General features: G+C 42.4%; 1 protein-coding gene across 2 annotated transcripts in view; it reads left to right on the top strand.

The window, feature by feature from the left end:
* LOC111875006 overlaps positions 1 to 19,820 on the top strand; it is a 95,963-nt gene that overhangs the window by 41,192 nt on the left and 34,951 nt on the right. For both annotated transcript variants that reach the window (XM_023871002.2, XM_033755678.1), the window contains exon 2: positions 10,203 to 10,307. In XM_023871002.2, the coding sequence (XP_023726770.1) occupies positions 10,203 to 10,307 (105 nt within the window). The remainder of the gene's footprint in view (positions 1 to 10,202; positions 10,308 to 19,820) is intronic.

The raw sequence follows: 19,820 nt of genomic DNA, 5'->3' as shown, positions 1-19,820 counted from the left end.
TAGTGGGGTGGGACTAAGCCCCTTGTACTGCGGCCACTTCTGGCCTATTGTACCAGCCCCAGATGACAGGTGAGGGTGATTGTGGAGCAATTGGTGGAATGAAGATTGGCAGGGGAAACCGAAGTACTCGGAGAAAACCTGCCCCAGCGCCACTTTGTCCACCACAAATCCAACTTGACCAGACAAGGGATCGAACCCGGGCCGCCGCGATGGGAAGGCAGCGACTAACCGCTTGAGCTATGGCGCGGCCTAAGTAAGTAAGTAAGTAAGTAAGTAAGTAAGTAAGTAGGTAAGTAAGTAAGAGGAAGCCAAACCTTATGATATGAACTGTTCCGTGAATTCCGTGTATTTACAGGCGCCCCACCTACTCCTTGTGTTTTATGGTTTGCCTGTTCTCAGGAGCAATTATTAAAACAGAAAAAACAGATGAACACCAAAAGTCAGTTTTTCACGTTATAGATACGAATGTATTGTTGCAGAGCTATTCACAATGCCTACAATCCAAAATTAGTGAAAAGTTAACAAGGTAATGTTGTCCCTATGCTTAATTAATTAATTAATTAATTATGCCGTGAAGGCGTAATGGGGAGTGGATGTATAGATCCACATTTTCTTTACCTCAGCACTAGTTCGAGGTCAGTAGTCAGCTTCACGCCCCGGCCGCTTTACCGCCGGAGAAAGAGCCCCCTGTACCCATTGGATAGGTAGCCGGGCGCCCTCAAACCTGGCTGGACGACGTGGAGAAGAGACAATTTTGANTTAGAGATAATATCAAAATTTCTGCCAAGGAGAGTCTAGGTTATAATGAACTGAAGAAGCATAAGCCATGGTTCGATGAAGGATGCTCAAATTGCTAGACGAAAGAAAACAAGCCAAATTGCAGTGGCTACAGGATCCAAGGGAAATAAATTTTGATAATCTGAACAATATAAGACATGAAACCAGGAAGCATTTCAGGAACAAAAAGAGGGAATATCTGAAAGACAAAATTGATGAGCTTGCAATGAACAGTAAGAATAAGAACATCAGATACCTGTATAGAGGAATAAATTACTTTCAGAAGGGTTACCAGCCTAGCAGTAACTTAGTGAAGGATGAGAATGGTGATCTGCTTGCAGATTCCCACAATATTTTGAATAGGTGGGAGAACTACTTCTCTCAGTTATTGAATGTACGTAGGGGACAGTGATGCTAGGCAGATAGACATACATACAGCTGAGCCGTGAGTACCTGATCCTAGCCCTTTTGAGTTTGGAATNTCTCTCGCTCGCTATAGATCTACAGCCTTTTGGACATACGCTGCTTTTTCAGTTTCTTAATCATAGCGATTGTTCCCTATGTTTACTTAGTCCACTTTCAGTTCTCACTCATATCCAATGCTTCTTCCTCTTTCAAGTCTGTCTGTCCTTTGCCTGTGCACTCATTCTTGTTTGAGACTGATTCGAATGTTATAACTTTCGAATTTATATTACTATATTTGGACACAGTTAAACGTTTAAAGCATAAATAATTAAGAAATATGTCTCCTGGAATATAACGCTGTGTAATCCNGATATCACTGCTATCAACTTCATACAAAATTTTAACCAATATTCTTTTCTCAAAGTTTAAGTTCATACATAGATTAAATTATTGCGNGACCTTGAAAATATAAGCGGTATGCTCCTCTGAAACGTTGGTTTATTTTCACCTGGCTACGCGGCTTGATGTCGCAGATGACAGAATTCCTCATAACTACCATCACGAGAACCTCAAACTGTTCCTGACCATCATTCAAGGTATCCCCACAAATAAACAGGATCTAAAATGCTAAAGTTGCGCTTGTGCTTAATTAGTTAAGCACTGTGCCATGAAGACGTATCGGAGAGTGGAGGTATGTCTCCATCATTCTTGAACTCTGTACTTCGTGGAAGCGAGTGGTCAGCTTAACGCCTTGGCTGATTTATCCCCAGGGAAAGATCTCCGTTACTTATTGAACAGGAGGCTGAATTGGCTTCAGAGTAGGTCTGAAGGCTGTGGAGTATATATAAATATATTTCCCCCGCCGGAAATCGAACCCCGGTCATTCAGCCCGTACCCCGTCGTTATACAGACTGACATATTCGGGCTCCTATAAATGAGATCTACAGCTCAGAACTCTAGACTCTTAGGCTTAATCATTTTGAAGTATTTTACTGTAACTAATGAAGCAGAAATTTACTCCTGTTTATGTATTGTATTAAGCCGTTCTGTTTATCTTTTGTTTTAGACTAGATAACGGAATATCTTTCATATTAAATAAATAATATGAAAGATATTCCGTTATACTGGTTGTGAATAAACAATAAAGACTCATACATGTGCCTAAAAGTAGGTATATTCTTGTAGGTGCTGTGAAATGTAGTAGTGAGAGATGGAATGGACAGGCGTGGGGATATGACAAATATTAAGTTACTATGTAGTCGAAAAATCTGAAGATAAGATAATAATTTGAAGACCTAGGCATACTTAAGAAAATGCTAGTAAAATTAATCTTAAAGGGAAGATGTACTGGTGCAGATTTGATGCAGCTGTCCCAACACAGCTTCAATGGCGGTCTCCATTGGCCACGGTAATGGACCTTCAGCTTCTTAAAGGGCAGGGAATTCCTTGACCAGATAAGAGACTATCAGCTTCTCGATTAGGACCTATAACATATATTTTGAGAGTACAGGTAGAAGGGGCCGTGCAAGTGAGTGTAACAAGAATGTTGTGTGGTTGTGTTCTAGAGGCTACCGGTTCGCATCTCGATCAGGTTATCAGCTGCCTAGACTGACGATTTTCCAGATCTGCCTCAGTATCTGGAGACCAATTCCGAGAGAGTGTCTTCAAACAGACGACGACGTTGCCTATTAGCGCATGGAGGATCGCCTTCGTGTCGCTTTCGATGTTATGTAATTACTGCAGTTGAGCAACGAGTGTCATTAAATAACATAAAAAACAAATTAATCAGTCGGTAAAGCTTGGCGTTAACTATTTTCAGGAAATGTCTGTAATTTACCTCAAGGAACGGTAGAACAATGCGGTGGGTTGTGGTTTTGAAACGGATTGCACGAACGATACACGTACTTCCTGTTTCAGACCTGGCCATTGTTCGCACTACTGGCACTCAGGAACACGCTGGCTTTCTTCTACAAAATTCACAGTTTAAGACATGTCCACTGACATATTCCAACTCGGATGTAACTGTTAGGCCTACCCACGGCTCAGTGTTTAGCAGCCCTGCTTCACTTTCAGGAGGCCCTGGTTTCAAATCTCGGTTAGGAGATAGGTTATTATGTCTAGGATCTTTAGTGGTTTCCCACAGCCTTTTTCAGTAAATCATTATTATCAACTGCAAGGCGGAGGCCTTTTGACCTACTCCGATCTTCTTCTTCTTTTCAACGCTTTGGCGGGCGACCTCTTTTTCTCTTCTTCGTTTAGCATGATAGTGAAATAATTCCCGAGGAATTCGATTAGTTGGCATTCTTAAACTATGTTCTAAGTAACAGCCAGTGGAAATGCTGGAATATTACTTAAAATTAGGTGAATACCGCTTCCGCAAAACAAACAAAAAANAATTATCATCACGAGGCTGAGTGGACCCCGTTCAAGACCCATTACTCAGAAAATCTGGTCGTGCCATAAATCGAACCCGGACCTCTGGATCTGTAGCCAGGAACTCTGACCACTAGACCACAGAGGCAGTCTGCTTCCTTCCGCATGATTTTCAATTCGTTATTTACTAATCAACGATCACTCGGCATTATACTTTCTAAGATTCTGCAAGCGCCGCAAGGTACCTGCAACACGCTTTGGAGGCCCATAGGGTTGTGAGACGTCGAGGCTCCCACATTTTCCCTATACAGACTGCTGACAGTCTGGCGGTGAGGTCAGCCTTACGTGCCGGCCGCCCAGTAATCCCAGGAAGATTCCTGATACTCATTTCTGTTAAGAGGCTGAGTGGACCCCAGGGCCATAGTGCGGCTGGAAGTATTAGGCCAAAAGAAGAAATCCAAGGACCTCATCGGAAATCGAACCCAGGACCTTCTGGCTTGTAGCATAGTGCCTCACCCAACGAAGTCGTTAAATACACCAAATATAAATGCACAGATAAAGTTTGTTCATCGCAAGGCTTCTTCATTCCGAAGAGAACATGGAAATACGCCGAAAGACAAATATGTTTCGAGTGCGAACAAAGTGGCAATTCCACAGCGCGGCCGAAATTAGCTCATACGTAAAATTGCGCTGCCACCTGTGTCGAATGTTTCAGTTAGCCTGCCACAAGGAAAACATACGCAGTTGTCTCCTCTGTTTCGTGAAATTATGACGCGTGCCAGTGTTCAATCTGTATTTATTTCCCCCCTACAAAGCTCCCACATCGTATTATTTGTACTTGTTTACATTATCCATTCATGTGCATAGCTGCTGGCCTTTGAGTTGAAGCGATATCAGTAATTTTTAAGAGTTCAGAAGCTTATCTCAAAATTTTATCGAATTTTTTTTGAGGAAACAGAGTTGTGTAAATTGTAACAGCTTATTGCTCATTGCTCTTATAGATACATCTTTCGCGCGTGGAAACTATACACATTTCGTACTGAGTAATGTCGCTTGGCTTACTGAAAAAGTAACAGCAACCCCACTGTGCGGGAGAGGGGAAATTACCATAAACGTTGAAATATTGATGAAGAAGATGAAAAATAACAACTTTCAAGCTCTGGGTGGACTGAAATGGACTCCATATGCAACAGTTATTAGAATAATGTCCCTAATTTCCCATGAAAATATTCAAATCAGACCAGTTTTCAAGTGTTCCCATAGCAAATATGATCTACAAATGCACCCACTCACCAGACAGTAGTTTCACTGTATATTGAACTGTACCAGAACTAAACAGACTTAAGCACAATGATCCATAGTGCTAATATCGATTAGGATGACGTTAAAATAATGAGTTGCAAGTACGTATCATATCGATCCTCAGTATTCGATATGTTAAAGACTTTGTACTGATAGGCTAAACTGCCGCCTGGTGGTACAGGCGAAAACTACGCCAACGGACGCCAGAAATACGTAAATGTTTAACCCTTTGAATCACATTGTGGTTAATACGTGTACCAGCTGCTTTAACATACTAAAACTCTGCATTCTTCCCACAGAACGTATTTGTGTGATTTTATGGTTCTTGCTATAATAGAGTGTTTTCCTGTTACCCGATTGATCTTTGTAGCGCAGACGCAGTGTGTTTCCTGTGAGTTGCGAACTGGATTTTTACGTATTATTTAGGAGAAATTTGACTGTATACCGTCAGTCGTAAAGTAACTTTGACCGTGAGTGTGACAGTCTTCAAATGTAGTGTCTCTCGCTGCCTCCCACCACTCTCTGTTCCTCTCTCTCTTTCTCTCTTTCGGTCTTTAAGGGAGTAATTCGTTAGCAATTACAATTAAAATTAAATTAAAATTTGATGAAAGGGAGGAAAATCAACCAGAACTTCATAGAAATTCGTGAATACGTATGCTGTGTCTTTGGAGACTGGCACTAAAAACGAGGGAATCTGTTTTTGCATTAAAACATCCTGCACTTGATTTGAACATTTTTTTTTTTTTGTGAGAGTGGCCCTAATTCTGTCAGGAGGACAGAACCATCCGCTTGAGAGTGATGCTATGACGGTGCTTGTTACAATCCGAGAGAGAGAGATATCCGCCTGTACTATTAATTTTTTTCTTTGGCACTACAGCCCCAGTGGGCCTAGGCCTACCTCCATGAATTTCTCCGTTCACTTCGGTTTTTCTAGATCTTACACATTCGGTAGGACTCCTTGGGCGGGTGATCAGCTCGTCGTAAGACGTCTACCTATACACAAACACAGAAAAACGCACACACACAGACTAAACATCCATGCCCTGAGTTGGATTCGAACCCACGATCCCGGTTTCCAAGCGAGCGAAGACAGTACATGCCTTATACCGCTCGGCTACCGTTACCGGCTGGTAACCACTATACGATGCCATAACCCATACAAATACTGCAGCCTGCAACCACCTGCTCATGCTGCACGCTAGCGGATTTTTCTATCCTGAAGATGGAGACGATACGTTCTTCCGAAACGTCAGTTCACACAAGATATACACGGCGCCACATCCCACAAACGGCATTCTTCATAGTCACTGCAGTGAAAACCTCAAATGCTACATTTGTTAGTGTTGTCACCATAAAAGCTGACACTTCCAGCCATTTTGTGTTTATGAACTGAACTCTGAATAGCGTCATCAGAGATTGCAGGTGTTTTTCGTTGACTTGAGTTACACCTAATAATTTAATCTTCACATCTTTCATGGTTTGAAATATCGAAATACGGCTGGTGTTAGTTATATTGATGTTCTGCTAGATGCGCCCACACATACATTTAGGGCTGCGGAAGTGAAGTCCTTACACAGTTCTTTAATATCATATGGCCCAAGAGCGTCCGTTGAAATAACTACACTTTTTGTCCTTGCAAAGGAAAACTACGAAAAAAATCTTATATATAGATCTGGTGGGAGTGATGTTTTACTCCCGCTGTTTCCTTTGTCTTCAAAGTGACTCTTTCTAACGGGCCTGGAAACGGAAATTCTGTTTACTACAACGGTTCCAGAGGAGCCGGGATAGCTCCATCGATATAACCATAGGCTACGGCCTGGAAGGCCGGCGTTCGGTTTCTGGTAGGGGCAAGAAATTTTTCTGCACTCCACAGCGTCCAGACCGACTACGGCGCCCACCCGGCTTCTTATCCAATGAAAACCGGGGGTCTCTTTATTCGAGAGTAAATCAGCCGGTGCATGAAGCTGACCACTCATCTCCATCAAGGGCCGAGATGAAGAATGAAGTCACTATAAGTCACTCCCTCATGCGTCTTCTTGGCTTGGTGCTTAATTAAGCACAGGGACAGCTTTACTAACTTGAATCTTTATGAGATTTAATACGCTTTTGCTGTTAGGAAGTGACTTGAAATACGACTTGGTTTCGTATTTTGAACTGTCAAGTTGGCAGGTCGGTTCTGTTATCAGACCACAACTTGGAGTTGGGCGCATCCTGCTGATAAGTCACCATGCGGGTGGCTGACCTCCCATCACACCTGTCACCGACGCGCACTTGCAGTGTGAGTCTAGTTTGATTTTGTCCAAATGTCTGTCCTTACTATAAATTGTGTAAGTACATAGTACAGAGGTTCTCACAGCAATGGTTATGGAGAGTTCTGTAGGATCTGAGGTTCTTACAGCAGTGGTTATGAAGAGTACTGTTTTCTGGGGCTGCTCCTGCGTTCTCGCTGATATCTTGCTCGGCTTATTCGACCCTGAAGATTGAGGCCATGTTCCTCCGAAACTTCGGTTGACTTTCGGCGGACTACAGTGTGTTATGTCTCAGATTATATTACTCTGCAAGTCGTGTCCAGTCCACAACTTCACGTCCTGTTTCTTTAAGATAATCACAATCAACCTGCACCGGGCTCACTCGGGATTATCCCAGAAGTTTCTTAGGGTGTTCCTTATCTATGAATGTTTAACTTCACTCGTAGTGTCGTCTATCTCATTCATCATGATTTTAGAGCAATACTGGGGGGGCAGAGAGCACTTTACGAAGTTTCTGTTTACACAGTTTTACCAACTATGTCATTATTTCCTCTGCATCACGTCCACATATTCTTCCCAGTGCTTAGCAATTTATATTCGTCTCGAACATTGAGACACCAAGTAAGATTTGATGTTTGCACGGCGGTGACTATGAAGAATACCGTTTCTAGGAAGTGGCGCCGTGTAGATATTGTGTAAACCTACGTTTCGGAGGAACATATCGCCTCCATCTTCAGGGTATAAAAATCGGCGAGCGAGGAACCAGCGGATTTTTATACCCTGAAGATGGAGGCGGTATTTTCCTCCGAAACGTCGGTTTACACANCGATTTTTATATACTGAAGATGGAGGCGGTATTTTCCTGCGAAACGTCGGTTTACACACTACCTACACGGCCCCACATCCACGAAGACGCCATTCTTCATTGAGACACCAAGTTTATACCCATATAAAACAAGTGAACGTCGCAGTATCTGGGCAGCATAGATAGGGCTGGATCCCTATCACCCAGCTGTGTTCGCCTGATATCTGCAGATTCATGTAAAGTAGGGGGGACTGGGACAACTTCGGGCAATGGGCTAACCGCGTGGGGAACATTAAGCCTTTTCTCCAGCGGGTAGCAGAAATTCTTGGGAGGCGTGAAGAGGCAGGAGAGTGAAACTGTTCTCTGACTTTAACCTAATGATGAGATTTTAAACTTACCCAACCTCTACATACATACGTACGTTACGTCGGTATCAGTTAACGACGATTTTCGTCCAGATTCTATGATCGTCTTTATAACCTATTTCATAATTTCCGAAGCTGCTCCAGTCGCTAAACAGTCAGCGTACATGATCTGGTCTGCAAGTCACAGAAGCGGGAGTTTCGGCTGGGTTAGTGCATGCAGGGTTCAGCACAGGCAGTGCTTTGTTCTTTTGTTCATCAGTTCCGAGGCTTCTTGTATCTCTTTCGTAACAAGCTTATTTTTTACGGTTAGGAGTTGTTAGCCTCACCCCCAATCCAAAGCTGGAGGACCATCCATTGTCGGCTGTCCGCGACAGCTTATTCAATATATTCGCAGCAGCCCTCCATACCTGAAGGGCGTCTCCTTCATCCACAACCTGAGGACGCGCCATGCAGGGCATGTACCACGAATGGGGGAGAAGGGGAATGCATATAGGATACTGGTGGGAAAGCCAGAAGGAAAGAGACCATTGGGAAGACCACTGGGAAAACCAAGACGTAGGTGGGTGGACAATATTACAATGGATCTTAGAGAGATAGGATGGGATTGCGTGGAATGGATTGATCTGGCTCAGGATAGGAACCAGTGGAGGGCTCTTTGAACACGGTAATGAACCTTCTGGATTTTGAGTAGCTGCACAATTGGTGGCTTCTCAAGAAGCGCTCAGCTCCGTGAGTGAGTGAGTGAGTGAGTGAGGGAGTTCATCAGTTCGCTGGGACTGACTGACTGTACATGCAACATATTTCCATGTAATGAGCTTGTAGTCGCTTATCTGGTAAATAAATTCGCCTCCTTTTGTGGAATGCGTCGGGTCATTGCCATAATAACTTGAACTACCCCCTGGGCCCTATCCTGAGCCAGGTGCATACAGTCCACACCTCACTTCCTGCTTCCTTAAGATCTTTTTTGTCTTGGAATGGAACTTTCAGAAATGGCTATGCTAGTCCCCTGTGGCTTATGTGTGTGTGGTGTATTGCAGTAAACGTTACGAGAAGCCCACGAAACCCACGCGAGGTAAAAGTAAGGGTGTTCCCAAGCTGAACTTTAGAAGTGTTTCTTTAACCGGTGTCCGCAAACCGCTGCTAACAAACGGATTAAGGGAAGACCGAACTGTAATTTTATTCTCTAGAACTACCGAAGAAAGCATTTTGAAAGTTTTTACACAAAGTCTGCTAAGTACAAGCGACATCTTTATAAAATGTTATCTCCAGTGACATGCTAATTATGGAATTAATAGAGTTTTTTAGAAACGAACTAGAATTTTATACCCTGTTCCATAAATTTCAGTACTTTTTAATGTAATTTCGACTTTATACTTGTCATACTATCGTGAACGTAAGTTGGCATGTATTTGCTCGTACCTTTGTTAGATTATTTTGAAAAAATAGTTCAGTTATTTAAGTATGAAAAAAGGCTTAATGCTCGTACAAAATTATTGCGATATAAGATACGTATATACGTCTGACGTTCCCACGACAGTTGTTTTAGTAGGGAAGCCATAAGTCGTCTGTTCTGTACTTGGGCAAGAAAACCCGTCAGTTTGTTCTAAAATTATTAGGGGGATAGACATTGGCGTCGCCAGGTTTCCATTGAGGGGGTACCCAGACAATTTACTTAACAAACTTACATTTAAACCATTTGGAATTATTTTTAGTGATTACCTTAGAGTATTCAGAATAAAATAATATATTTGAATCATTTTAAATTTATTATTAATATTCGGTATTTTCCCTTCTTTATTTAATTCTTTTAAACGTAAGGGGGGGGGGGCAGAAGCCTGGCTTAGTCGCCTTACCGGTGCCCATGGGGGCAGATACAAGGATCCAATGATTCCTTCTTTCACATTTTCTGTACCTTTTTCTTTTTAGAGTTCCGAAGGCGAAACCTATGGGAGCCCTATAACGAGCATGACGTCTCAGTGCGTTCAACCCTGCGTACGTCGGAAGACTCCAAGAAATCACAGCAAAACCAAGGCATGTAGACACTTGAATATCTGTAACTGCATTTAATGTTGCCAGTGGTGATTGTGACACGTTCTCAAGTTCCAGCGATTTACTTGTTTCTGCATTACGTGAAGACTACGGAGAACTCTGTGAGGTACCTGGCGAGAGGGAATAGGCCGTACCATAGCTCAGGCTGTTAGTCGCCGGTTTCCCACCGCAACGGTCCGGGTTCGAGCCTAGGTCAGGTCATGTGGGATTTGTGGCGGACAAAGTGGCACTGGGGCACGTTTTCTCCGAGTACTTGTCTTTCCCCTGCCAATTCTCATTCCACCGACTGCTTCACACTCATCATCTGTCACCCGGGGCTGGTACAATAGGCCAAACAGTGGCCGAGGTACCAAGTGGACTCAGTCTCACCCCACCCTAAGAAACTAAAAAGAAACTAAACTAGCGAGAGGGAGGTAAAGAGGTAATTCATAAAACGCGGGATATATCAGAAAGGAAACGGTCCTGACAACGCAGTCTATCTGGGACGGTAACAGGGGTGAACATTTAGTCTCTCCATCCTCTCTTCAGTCCACACTTAACCAGTTTCCTGTTTCCTACCTCGGATCGAATAGGGAACACTCAGTACTGTGTACGATAACCCAGGCTGTTACGGCGTTACGAAATAACGGTTTGTATACGAATATTTTTTTGCACATTGTCCATTGTCTGGGGTATATTGTAAATACACAGCAACGTTTCTGTACTGAACATGTTGGTCCAGAGGAGAGTCTATATACTTGCAATAGGGAGGTGCTCGGTTTGAATCTCGGCCAAGACACCAGCTACCCTGGCTGAGGTTCCTCATGGATTTCCTCAGTTCCTTCAGGAAGATACCGAGATTTTGCTCGATTATGCCATATCCGCTTCCTTCCTGATGCCGTTCAGTTCATCAGTCACCATAATGTTCAACACTGTATAGTAAGATAATGATAAAAATTAACCACAACAATTATATGTTTCGGAAATTATGTCTCTTTTCGTTTTCAGACGTAAGGCTGGAAATGAACGTACTCAGATGGTCCCGTTTGAAAGACTTATCCCAATCACTGAACTTTTCCTAACAGGTACAGTTTTCGAAACGTCTTTATGTGAAACATACCCCAGATAATGGACGGTGTCCAATGTAATATAATGTCCAGTATAATGAATCGAGCTTTGTCCCAAGCGGTCAGAGAATTATCGGTTTATGTTGTGGTCCGACGTTATAAGGCCTCGGCGTTGATAGAATGCAGTTATCATGTTTTCGGCCATTAACCATTTTCCTGCTTTTTTATTTAAATCACAAAGTATTGGAGAATGGATTCTCTCCCCGTCTTCAGGTAAAAACCTGTTCAGTTGGACCAAATCGACAGAGATTTCCCTATCTCGAAACACCAACACAAGATAGGATATATAGACATATCCGAAACGTCAGATAACTAGCTCTATCGATTGGGCCCAACTGAATAGGCTTTTACCTGAAGACGGAGGGAGAATCTTGTCTCCGAAACGTTGTGTTGTAAATAATAATAAAAAAAAAAGAACAGGAAAATGGTTAATGTCCAAAAACACAATAATTATTTTAATATACCAGTGTCACAGACTTTTAGATCTTACTGACAGCATCGTTAAATAACCAAGCAGTTACAGATTGTGCTTGCATTTCGAGGCCTCATTCCGCTTAATTTTAATTGCATGAGTAAAATTTAATTTCTTATGATCTTCATGCTTAAATATTGTAATGGGAAGGTAAAGCTATCCCTGTAACAGGCCCTGGAGGCCCATATGGTTGTGAGACGTTGAGGCTCCCACATTTTCTACACAATCGGCTCACAGATGGCAGAGTTTGTCAGCCTTACGCGCCGGCCACCCTTTACCCCCTGGAAGATTCCTTGTACTCATTTCTGTTAGAGGCTGAGTTGACCCCAGGGCCATAGTGCGGCTGCTGGAAGGATTAGGCCAATTGAAAATCCAGCGACCTCATCGGGAATCGAACCCGCGACAATTTAATTACGTGTCTTTTTTCTTTGGCACTACAGCCCCAGTGGGCCTAGGCCTACCTGCATGAACTTCTCCGTTCACTTCGGTAATTACGTGTCTGCTTTAGTTTATTTTGATTTCCTTGATTAAATATTACGAAGAAAAACATTTCCCTGAGGATGTGATTTGATTGTCATTGTCTTCTTTATCAATATCTACAGGCAGCAGTTGTTATGTAACACATTCTTACAGGAAATTTGATGCATGCTCTAAGCATATTCATGCGGATTAATTTCAGAATTATATTCTAAGGTAGATAGTGTGTACGTATATTTGTGCATTGAACCACGTGTTTTTCCTTCCGTCGTTATATACTGTCACTTTTTCCTAATCAAAGTGATGAAAGTCGTTGTATTAACTAATTGTTAAGCTTCAAGCTTTGTTACCAGTTAGAGTGCATAGTGCTTAGAGCGACGATTTCATTGTATAAGAGTGTTTGATAACACGTTATTCAGTGTAGTTCCAGTGGCAAAGATAGGGAATTGTTTGTTTGTTTTTCATTTGTAACCAGAAACCAATTGCATGATAACCAGAAGTTAATTTACAATAAATGCAGTGTTTGAATGTTTCTCGCTCTTTAAAGTTTGTACTATTATACTATACATTGTAATACTGATAGGAGAAGAACCATAATTCTTACCCCGGCCGATGGACGGATACGTCTGCTCTTATGATATACACTTTCCCTTGAATCCTGACAGCACTGTCAGTCGCGTCTCATTACTCTGTAAGTTATCTGAGGAAGTGTTTTCAGCCGTTTAACTTAGGAAATACAGAATGGGAAGATAATGATAATGATAAGAAACGAAAGGATCTGGAAGGAGTAGGACTCTCGTAAGATACTACGTAATAAGTTATATTACTGCTGAGCTTAAAGCCATGCAATGATTCAGATGGGTAGTTAGCTTTCCACCAGGGAGGACTGGGGTTCAATGCCAGAAAATTCAACATAGAATTTTAGGCTTTATGAATAAGCCTTATTCGATTTGTCCCTTACAATTACCATTCACCTATCATTAGGGGATGGTATAATAAGTCTATTTTATCCGTAGAAACATGGAATTTCGTGATTATCAGTAAGGAATCTTTTCCTTCCAGTTAATTAGTTCGATATCATTTTATTTAAGCAAAAGAACACCTGTACGGGTGTTTGGAACGCGTATTACATATGCTTCCCAGCTCCCCAATACGCGGACAGTGAGGAACTGGAGAGACTTTGTAACGCCGTGAGGTAGAAACGAGTTGTGGGGAGAACTTACGACGGCCATCTTCCTTAAAACATTTCAGTACGTACGATAGGGCCTGCAGTCGAGTGACAGTACTATGGAATTCATTGCTGTGCATAATTTTTACTAGTACACATTCAACTGTTTAATTTGTGAAATGGATCTGTAACTTCAAAGATCACATCAATGCCTTGCCTTTAATTGTTTATAAATTTAAAAGAAAGACATCATACAGAATCTGCAAGTATATTTGTGACCTCCATACCAAATTTTACGTGCGTAACTTTCAGTGGCCTATTTGTTATCGCCATGAAACCGAAATCTGCATACTGATTTCGTGTGGCTTCCAGTCTACGAATAAATTGTCTCATAAAAATTGCAGATTTTTGGAAGATCTATTGCCACACAAAATTTCAGGCCTTCACATTAAGGAGCTCGCACAATGTTATTCATATCAGGAAATAAAGATGTCAGCGGCCTCTACTGGCATTATATGCATACCGAGTTTGATAAGAATCTGTAAGTTGGTTGAAACGTTATTGAGGCAGGACACGTAGACTACACGGGCATGATAATATCATATAATCATTTTAAAATGGGTAGAATTTCTGCCAGTGTCTGCATTCAAGACACTAAGTGATTAAATACACGCAGAGTTAATTTGTTTTGTTTTCCGAATCCATTTCTTGCACTTCCCTTTTCTTTGCCGAACACACTCCTGGGCTTCAGAGAACCATTTATAAAGCAAATAACCATTATCACTTCGTGTCACACTCTATACGCTACCAAAACTATAGTAAAACGTATACCACATGAACGCAGAAAATTCTCAGTTGATAAGCTGAAGCCATTGGCAGTGTTGCCATTTCTTGTTTTGAATATTCCCCCCCGCTCTTGGCCGTTTTCCCTCGTAAGCACAAATGTGGACTCCATTGTAATGCAAATATGCAATTATTGTGTGTAAGTCCACCACACGAATTATTTCAGTGCACCACTAGCAGTACACATGTCATAGTTTAGAAGCTCTGCCGTGCAGCCAAATTAGTGGGGCCCGGAAAGAACTGCGGGCTTCTCTTCTGCCCGCTTGTTTTGGGAATAAAATTAGTAACCTGAAGTTTATTTTTTCCCTCGGTCTTGTTTTCTGTTTAAGTAGTTAAGCCTTGATGTAAATAACAAACATTACACAAGTCAAAATTACTGGGTTTTTGCTCTTTGTCCACCGTCCTGTATTCTTGAAAACTAGAGAACACACCTTTTCCGAAATTGGATCTGTTTCGTCCAGTGACTGAGGGAATTGATCTCTTTCTAAGGTAGCCACCAGAGTAGATGTCTCCCCCCTTCACCTGAGAACGGAAATAGTTCCAGTTTCCGAAACGTTCTCTAGAATTTTCAAGAATACCGGACGATGGACAAAGCCAAAAAATCCCAGTAATCCTATATGTTATATGCCATCGTCAGAACCCTTTAGAAACTTCATAACACAAATGTCGGAGAAGACACCGAGTTTGCAATGTGTCGGGAACTGTTTCAAGCAGGGAACAGACAGGACAGACAGAAATTTTAGGTTTTGTGATTACGTGGTTTTATATGAATAAATAAATTGGGCAGTCTAACAAAGGACCATGAATTTAGAATACTGTGAGGTACAGTGTTGACGACACTAGTCATACAGTCAATGGGGTGTAGGTTTATATCCTGTTTGAGGCAGTATGTAGACATATAAACCGCGGTATTTTTATATTTCCTTCTGTGGACAGGGGCCTTGCACTTGACCGGTGTCTCATGCAAGGAGTCCTGGCAGATAGCTAAAGAAGTTACTGTTTCAGTGAACTCGGAAGAGATCAAGCTGCATGATCCATGAAATATGAAGATGAAAATTCTGCTTGGTGTAGACACAGTCTCGTTCTGTAAAATATCCTGGAACGATTTTGAGTGACTCTTGACGGGGATTTGGATTAGATATTGGATTTATTGAGTACTCTAATACATGACTCGTGACTACACTTATTTATAACACCATAGCTAATTTCCACACTTTATAAATCCTTAGAGCATACGTTAAGTCTTTCTTAGCCTTCATTGTCTTCACAAGTAGTTGCCTGGTAACGGCTCCAACAATGGCTATTCCTCTGCTTCCGGGCCCAAGTCCTCTGTGAATGCCGGGTCCCTTCCAACTGCAGTTAAGTTCTCACTTCGATCGCCTTATAGCTCCTTGGCATGGAACACCGTAGAAAACGCTGTTTCCAACAGTACCTCCACTGTTGCGCCCCATACTGTTGCCTCGGGAAACTGTTCGTTTGCGATCGTTGCCTAGAAACGGCTCTACACGCTGCAATAAAATCGTTGGTGCTTGTTTTCTTAACCCGCTAGCAGCTCAGACTTAAGCATTGCTGCATTTCAAGCTCCCAAGTCGATTTTGCTTTTCCGCCCACTACACTTGGACAAGTGGTTTCATGGGGATTAAGGGGGCTGCAGACGAAGCATCAGCGAGGCGCGATGAACTTTTATATGAAGTGTTTGAAACATCAGACCCTCATTGGTCTAGTAAAGGGTAATTTATCATCCATATTATCAACTATTGCACTGCCCTTTTTGCGTTGCTTGAGCTACTGGCACCCAAGCACGTGGACAGTGTGCAGCTTGCCTGCTGGTAGGTAGAATTCGTGTGTGTGCATTATAAAAGGCAGGCTGCTGATAAGGGTACAGGGAAAGGCAACCTCTTGCACAGTGAAACCTACCTATAAGGCGAGGGCACACCAAGGAAACTGGCAACCGCAATTTCCGAGAACTGTTATCAGCCTGAGTTGAACATATGTTACTGAATGGAGCAGCACAAATTGAGGAAGCTGAGTTGCCGTTTCCTAAATCTGCGCTTCTCCATTCAGTAACATGTGCAACTCAGGCTGATAAGTTTTCGGAAATTGCGGTTGCGTTGCGGTTGCCAGTTTCCTTGGTGTGCCCTCGCCCTAACGGAATCTCGAGGGATATACACGTATGTTCCGTCTGAGACAGGTTACTGTTTATCTTGCGCAAGACTGACACTACACTGTTACTGTGTAGCCACGCTACGTATTATCATTTTCTTTCCGCCACTTCCCCATCTGACTTTTTTACGTCGTATTTAATTAATTGAAAACAAGACAGTTTTACTTTTACCTTTTCCCTTCCTTAGTGTGTTTCTTTTTACTTTCGTCCATAGTTTAACAACATATGAAAACACCATTTGTCACGTGATATAGTGACTATAGACGGGGTTTGGATTGGTAGCTGGATTTATTGGACACTTTCACTCGTAACCACAAATAACTATGACTGTCTCACAGAGTTACACACACTACAGTATCTTCTTGACCATCAGTCTTCATTATTTTCCAAGCAATAAAAAATATATATTGAATTGCACTTATAATAAAAATCATAACACGAAGGTAAAAAGGTAAAAATTGTCCCTGTGCTTAATTAATTAAACACCACGCCATGAAAACGTATTGGGGAGTGAAAGTATAGCTCCACTTCTCTTGACGCTCTGCACTAGATGGAGGTAAGTAGTCAGCTTCACGCCCCGGATGCCTTGCCCACATGGAAAGAACTCCGGGTACCCAATGGAAAGGAAGCTGGGTGGGCTTAGAGCCGGTCTGGAAGCTGTGAAGGAGAGAAAAATATCTCTGGCTCCTTCCGGAAATCGAACCTTGGCCGTCCAGCCAGTAGCCCGTCGCTACACTGACTGAGCTACTATATGGAAAAGTTAAAATAATTGGGAACGACAGTAGACCGTTAGAATCACATTCATGTAAAAATTGAAGGCGTTATATTCGAGGTATCCTTCCTACATCCAGTTCAGACTTTCTTTTTCAGGTTTCCTATCTAACAGCGCAAATATTAAAATATCCGAAATTATAATTTTACCTGTCGTTTTGAATGGGTGTGAAACTTTCTTCACCGTGAGATAGACGGCGTTTGAAGATAAGATGCCGAGGGTACTTTCTGAAGTTGAGGAAGTAGCAGGAGGCTGGAGAATACTGAACAGTAATTTGTGTTCATCACATAATGTTTATTGTAAGGATGATGATATATACGGGAATGAAGAGGGCATGTAGCACGAATGGGAAAAGCGGAAAATGCATACAAAACTTTAGTCGGAAAACGTGAAGGGAAGAGATCACAATATCTGGGAAAGAACGAAAGTAAAATGATGTTAAAATAATATACAGTAAGACCTGTGTTCGCCGCGCTGTCTAAGGCATCAACTGTCTTCACTCGCTCGAACACTGGGATCGTGGGTTCGAATCCCACCCAATAAATTTATGCCTGTGTGTGCGTTTGTTGTGTTTGTGTTCTCCTGTGTGTAGATAGCGGCCTTGCGACGGGCCAATCGCTCGTCCAAAGTGTCCTACCGTGTGTGTAAGAAAAAATACAGAACTGGAAAAGAGGCAGGACGCACCAAAGGGCTGTAGAGCCATAGACGAATGAACGAAAGATCAATGTTCATTGATCTATGGATTAATCCCTATACGTGTGTATTCTGCGGGGAAGTTTATTTATGAGTTATAATTATTACTTGTCTATTCCTTTGACGTGTATATTTTAATTATTTAAAAATATTTATACCTAGTAAGGCCTGTAACAGTGTACGCTGTCCCTACCTCACTTTGTATTATGATCATTTCATGACAATGTGTAGAAGTTCGCCAACCGTGCCACATTTCTGTCCGTCAGAATGGAGGCTTCTTTGTCATGCTTGAAGGTATTAATGGATGTCACCCATGCTACTGTCACTGGAATTTTATTTCACAAAGCTTTTGCTTGTCATATGAACGTAGTGGAACTTCAGAAAATTATGACTGCATCTATAACCTTTCCTTTTTTGTGGGTTCTCAACTAAAGACGTTTTTAAGGAAAGAGTCCGCTTCGTATGCATTTTTTGTACTGTCTCTTGTCTCATTTATTAAGACTGTATATGCAAGAGAAAGAGGAACTTTAAACCGTTTTCAAGCCGACACCGACACAAGTCTTTGGCGATGACAGGGGGCTTACCAGGACAAGACCTTATACAGACACAGCAAAGCGGATTGCAGCAGTTAGCCGGTTTGTGCAGTAGTTTATCGATATGTGCATCAGTTAACTAACAAAACTAATTATACATAGAAGAGTAACTTAGAAGCTGATAGTCGCTCACATTATAAAGAATTTCCCCGCCTTTTATAAATCCTGAAGGTTCGTTTTTATGTTTGCCGTTTTGTGGGTTTTGTGCGGCGGCTAATGAGATCGGCATCCCCTGTTTCAAACTGACTAAACTAGCAGCTGACTAGCTAACTCCACGAAGAAAAGTCTTTTTTGATAAGCTAATGGACGCTGAGCTATTCAAGAAATTACCCAACTCTTGTGGAACAGGAAAGTTGATTACCATGTTCACAAAAACATCAACTGGTCCCTATCCTGAGCCATGTGAATCTACTCCATCTTCTCTCGCCCATTTTATTTCAGAGCCAATTTAATATTGTCCTTCCGGTCAGAATTCTGTAAGCATTTTTGATGTCTCATACATGCTGCATGCCCTATTCATATAATTCTCCTTGATTTGATATTTCTGATACCTAGTGTTTGGGGAGCCGATCACAGTGGCCACGCGGTCTAAGCATGAACTGTCTTCGGCCGCTGAAACACTGGGATCGTGGGTTCGAATCACATTTGAGGCATGGATGTGTGTGTGCGTATATTCTGTGTCTGTGTTGCCCTGCGTGTAGGTACCGGCCTTGCGACAGGCTGATGACCCGTCGAAGGAGCCCTTTTGGTTGTGTATAGGGTCAGGAAACTGAAACAGCAGCCAAGGTCCAACAAAGGGCTGTAGAGCCATAGATTGGTGTATGGATGGTATTTGTGGAGGATTAGAAATCATGAAGCTCCCCAGCACGCAGCGCTCCTGCTGCTGTTTCTGTTGACAACCTAACCCTAGTTGTGTTGGAAGCCACCCGAAATCTTTGGAATCTCGATGCCTTAGAGCAAAAGCCCATCCTCTTGCCATCTTTATGAGGGTTATGTCTGTCCTGGCACTGCCTGTCTGTTTCTCGGTGGTGACTCTTCTCCTTCTGCGACGAAGAGAGACTTATGGCGGGTGTTAGGGTCAGCAGTCACATCTCATGTTATTCTGGTGCAGGCCGTCAAACTAGGGTTCGACTGGGCATGGCGTGAAGGAGGGCCTTGACCGAAAAGGGCAGCCAGCAAGGACGTTTTCTAAAAAGGGAAGACTGTG

Source organism: Cryptotermes secundus, unplaced genomic scaffold, assembly GCF_002891405.2.
Source record: "Cryptotermes secundus unplaced genomic scaffold, Csec_1.0 scaffold973, whole genome shotgun sequence".
Lineage (NCBI taxonomy): Eukaryota > Metazoa > Arthropoda > Insecta > Blattodea > Kalotermitidae > Cryptotermes > Cryptotermes secundus.
Note: the sequence above shows the minus strand (reverse complement) of the source record. Positions and strands in the feature narration are given on the sequence as shown.